Source organism: Triticum dicoccoides, chromosome 4B, assembly GCF_002162155.2.
Source record: "Triticum dicoccoides isolate Atlit2015 ecotype Zavitan chromosome 4B, WEW_v2.0, whole genome shotgun sequence".
NCBI classification, from domain to species: Eukaryota; Viridiplantae; Streptophyta; class Magnoliopsida; order Poales; family Poaceae; genus Triticum; species Triticum dicoccoides.
Genome location: NC_041387.1, coordinates 31065396 through 31066821, shown reverse-complemented (window position 1 = coordinate 31066821; position 1426 = coordinate 31065396). Strand labels below are relative to the sequence as shown.

Below are 1426 nucleotides of genomic sequence, written 5' to 3'. Positions count from 1 at the left end.
CCTCTAGACACCTCTTCTCAAGGTCCTACACACGTCAAATGGGCTGACCCAACTTGGTTGCGCTTTAGCGAATGGTCCCTGTATGATGCACATGGACATAACGTAGGTTTTGCCAAAGGTTGGTGGAAGTGAGACGAAACTACCAACTCCCCGTTTAAGAGTAAAGAAGTAGAGATTTAAGAGTAGAGAAGTAGACGATCTATCTAGGATGGGCTGAATCTACATGCTTGGATGAATGATATCGTGGGTGTACTGGACACGGATGGGCTAGCCCAATTCCTTAGGCTTTGCGAGGCTCTCATGGACTTCGAGCTACATCTGGGAGAGGAGGACATAGCGATATGGGCTTGGAACTCCACATGCAAGTACACGCCATCGTCGGCCTATGCGATGATGTGTGAAGGCGGCGACGATCTGGAAATGCAGGGCACCTCTCCCCTGCAAAATCTTCATGTGGTTGGCAGTTCAGTACATACTATGGATGTCAGATAGGCGAGCTCGACACGACCTACAAGACTCGATATCACCATGCTACTTGTGTGAGCAGGAGGAGGACATAGTGGACCACATTACGCTGCAATGCGTGTTCGCTACGGTCTGGTTCCAATGCCTCACTAGGGTTGGGCTCCCGCTGGAGTTGATGCCAACAGGACAAGCAAGAGTGGAAGAATGGTGGATGGCACCGAGGAAACCCGTGCCCAAGATTCAACGGAAGGATTTTGACTCTTTGATCCCGCTTATCTGTTGGTGCTTGTGTAAGCAAAAGGAACGGGAGGGTTTTTGGTAGGAACGGCGTATGTAATGAGCAAGGCGCAGTTGAGATCATATTTAGGGAGCGCCATCTGTGGGCTATGGCGAGAGGGAGTGGAGTTCTGCATTTTCGTGAGTAGTCCCTAGTGCTTCTGGGAGCGCCTTTGGCGATGCTTTTGATGATGCTCGCTGTTTGTAATCTCTTGTAGATATTTTTCTCTTCTTCTATAAAGTTAAGGTACCCCTTTGACCTGCTCTGAAAAAAAAAGTAGAGATAAAAAAGTAGAGTGCGGAGCCCGGCCTCGCCCGGCCCTGATTCTCCCTAGTCGGTCACGAGCAACCCAGTGGCCCACGCGTCGGTGCACATACCGTGGCCACCCACCCCCCACCGGTCACCACACAGACGCGCACCCAAGCCAAGCCAAGCCAAGCGATCGACCTTTACCCCGTCCCGTCCCGTCTACTACTCGTCTAGGTCTAGCCGTCTCCATCCTCGCACCCCCAACCCAATCAATCCGGCCGCGCCGCGACCCAATCCATCCACCACAGATCGACCCCCCACCACGTCTCGTGCTCGAGGTCGGGGGCGGGGGCTCGCTCGGCTCGATCCATGGCCTCGGACCAAACCCTCCCACTCCCACCGCTACTCCTCCCGTCCAGCCCCAACCCCAACCAG

The 1426-nt window shown here is 53.9% G+C and overlaps 1 protein-coding gene across 1 annotated transcript in view; it reads left to right on the top strand.

The window, feature by feature from the left end:
- The first annotated feature begins 1251 nt into the window (after window positions 1-1251).
- The window catches only part of LOC119292461 (probable transcription factor At3g04930), a 1710-nt gene continuing 1535 nt past the window's right edge, over window positions 1252-1426 (top strand). The window contains exon 1 of the mRNA XM_037571294.1: window positions 1252-1426. Within this exon, the coding sequence (XP_037427191.1) occupies window positions 1361-1426 (66 nt within the window). The 5' untranslated portion in view covers window positions 1252-1360.